Source organism: Asparagus officinalis, chromosome 2 (assembly GCF_001876935.1).
Source record: "Asparagus officinalis chromosome 2, Aspof.V1, whole genome shotgun sequence".
In the NCBI taxonomy this organism is placed as follows: Eukaryota; Viridiplantae; Streptophyta; class Magnoliopsida; order Asparagales; family Asparagaceae; genus Asparagus; species Asparagus officinalis.
The window spans coordinates 48,555,801-48,558,562 of NC_033795.1; the positions used below are offsets into that span (position 1 = coordinate 48,555,801).

Consider the following 2,762-nt stretch of genomic DNA (forward strand, 5'->3'; position numbering starts at 1 on the left):
GTTAGTGGACTAGCCACTTACATCCTCTAAACTATTTTATTAGAGCTTACACTCCCTAAATTCAGGGGAAATATTATTTGTATATTAGTAAGACAATTCACTTCTCTTTTTTTATGTTTAAATGTCAGATGTCACTTGAAAATGGCTACTTGTAGTGATTTCTGGTTTGTGGCTTATCCAGTTGTCAAGAATATCTTCTCGGGCTTCAGTGTATAGATAACATGCTTCAAGTCCCAAAAGTAGTTATATTCAGCCATGATGACAGTTTCTTGATTACCTAAACAATCAGCTTCGATGTACAACTAGAAATAAAGGGTGGAAGCTCATGCTCAAGCATGGGATCCATGCATTATGTTTATGTACAAGCTTATGTTTGGTCCTTCAACCTGTGGATAGTGAAAGGCGAAGTAAATGAGAACAAGAAACAGTAAATTAGAGCTTTAAGGAGTTTCTGTCTTAGAATGTTGTTAAATGGAGCCTGAAAGAAAGATCGTGCATGTAAAACCATATAGTCTCAACTGTTGTATGCATTTTGATTTTGTGCACAATCCCTGATTAGTTTGTTGATTTGTTCTGCTGCATGTACAGGTTTTGTATTATTCTGTTGCAATTCAGCTTCTTTTCGCTTGACAAGTTCATTGTGATTCAATTTTAATTTCAGAGTAGGAAGAATCTTCAATTTACATTTCTCAATAATGGTATTCTGAAAAAAGCCTTCAATGACTCCTTTAGGCAATCTGGTACTTGAAAGCTGCAGAAGGTGGATATGTGCGTGCTATGTACAATGCCTCCTTGTGTTATTCTGATGTTGAAGGTGGGTTGAATCGAGATCTTCGACGTGCAAGGATGTGGATGAAACGCGCTGCAGATCATGGTCACTCAAAAGCCCAGCTTGAGCATGGTCTTGACCTATACTACGTAGGTATCTATGTGCAATAGATGCTAAGCATCGACTGGTTTCTTAATATCTGATAAATTTCGTATTTATGTAAGTTTGATGATTTTCTTGAAATCTGCTAAATCAGCCTGCATCTAGTCCATCATTTTTGTTCCTCAGTATCTATGTGATCATTTAAAAAACTTTTGATTTGCCTTAAAAGTAAAATTGTTAGCCATCTGAAAGCAAAAATGGAAAACAACAAGGGGGGAAAGGATCATTTTATGGGCTTTTTAAGAGGCACTTCATTTTTCAGGAGATATTGACTCTTAACTATTACTTGTTCATGGTGTTTTCCTGCTTCTATATGTAGCTACTTTTTCTTTGTTCTTTTATGTTTCATTATTATTTCGTGACAGTGGAGGAGGATAATACACCATTTTTTTCCACGAAAAGGAAGAGGTAAAAACAACTAGAAAAATATGTGCATCGAAATTTCGAAAAGCTAGTAGTTCTCTCACAATTTACCTGATAATGCATGGATCATTAGACAAATGATGAACAAACTTTTATCGTTCCCGTTGTTCTTTAATATGTTTGAATGTTTCCTTAACGTATGATAATTTATGGTGGCACTTTGATATATGTATGTATTCCTTTGTCGTTGTGTACTGATGCGTTTTCATTTTGTTTCTTTTTTTTTCTTTCTTCCAACTTGTATTAGGCAGGGGATTTGATAAAGGCTCTATTGTATCTTGAACTGGCTACTAGAGCTGGAGAGAATGCAGCTGTTAATGCCAGGGATTCGATACTGCAGGGCCTCCCCCAAACTTCACGAGACCTTGCATTGTTATCTGTTGACAAGTGGAAGCCTATAAACTCTGTTAAATGAACTGAAAGCTGGATGTTCTCCTGTTCAATTCGCCAAAATAGATTACCAGTCTGAAAATTAGGGAAATGCATTGTCGTAATTGCTTGCCTGTGTTTATTTCTGCTGCAAGAGGTCAAAGAACCAGTGAGTGGTTTTGTGTATCCGGCGGGCAGAGGGAAAATTGTAGTAAGTGTGGAGTTTAACTTATACGGTAAACACATGGATTCTAGTTGGAGTGAAAGCATTATGCTTAATGTTCTCTTTACATTCCGACGTTGTTGAACTTCTAGAGTTTGAAGCTTATTATGTTTGTGGAGTGAGCTCAGCATCCATCCAAGGGTCTTATCTCGTGCCGTTTTGCTGTTAATTCTTGCTACTTCATGGTTCCGAAATTACCTCTTGTACGTACTATTTCCCTTGGAATTGCAAAAAGTGCATAAAAACTAAAGAGAGAATAAAGTACAATTCTAATACGTCCTTCTTCTATGAAGATTTAATACATGTAAAGGCCATATGCAGCTCCACGTTAGCTCGTCCTTGTTAACGTACGGCTAAGCAATGTTCACTGGTTTTCTGCTGTGTTTTTTATCGTCTCTCAGCTAGTTTTCTCCTTCCAATGGATCCATCAAGTTCTACTGTCCATAATGAAGCCAAATCACGGGCCAAAGCCATTAGTTCAATCGCTTAAAGGATAATGGTCTTCACCTTTCCTTTGTCCCCTAGCAATACTCTGATGCAGCATGCGCTCAATTTGAAGCATCATAGTGGAATTTGGGTCTGGATGAATGGAACTCAGCTCTCGTTGGCTACATTTTTGAATTCAAAGCTAACTACCATGTAATTCTTGGCTATCTTGAGAAGTATTAGATTCATATGGGCAAAATTGAGGTTCTAAGCAATCATGTTTGGGGTAGTTGCAGTATCCCTAAACATGCTTTGTCTTCTAGATTACTTGTTTAAGCAAGCTCCCACTAGATCAGAATTGAAGTCCTTTATTATTATTATTATATTGAT

General features: G+C 37.1%; 1 protein-coding gene across 1 annotated transcript in view; it reads left to right on the forward strand.

Moving 5' to 3' along the window:
* LOC109831150 (F-box protein At1g70590) overlaps positions 1 to 2,015 on the forward strand; it is a gene marked incomplete at its 5' end in the record, with an annotated part of 5,446 nt that extends 3,431 nt beyond the window's left edge. The window contains 2 exons of the mRNA XM_020398489.1: positions 733 to 918; positions 1,602 to 2,015. Of these exons, the coding sequence (XP_020254078.1) occupies positions 733 to 918; positions 1,602 to 1,769 (354 nt within the window). The remainder of the gene's footprint in view (positions 1 to 732; positions 919 to 1,601) is intronic.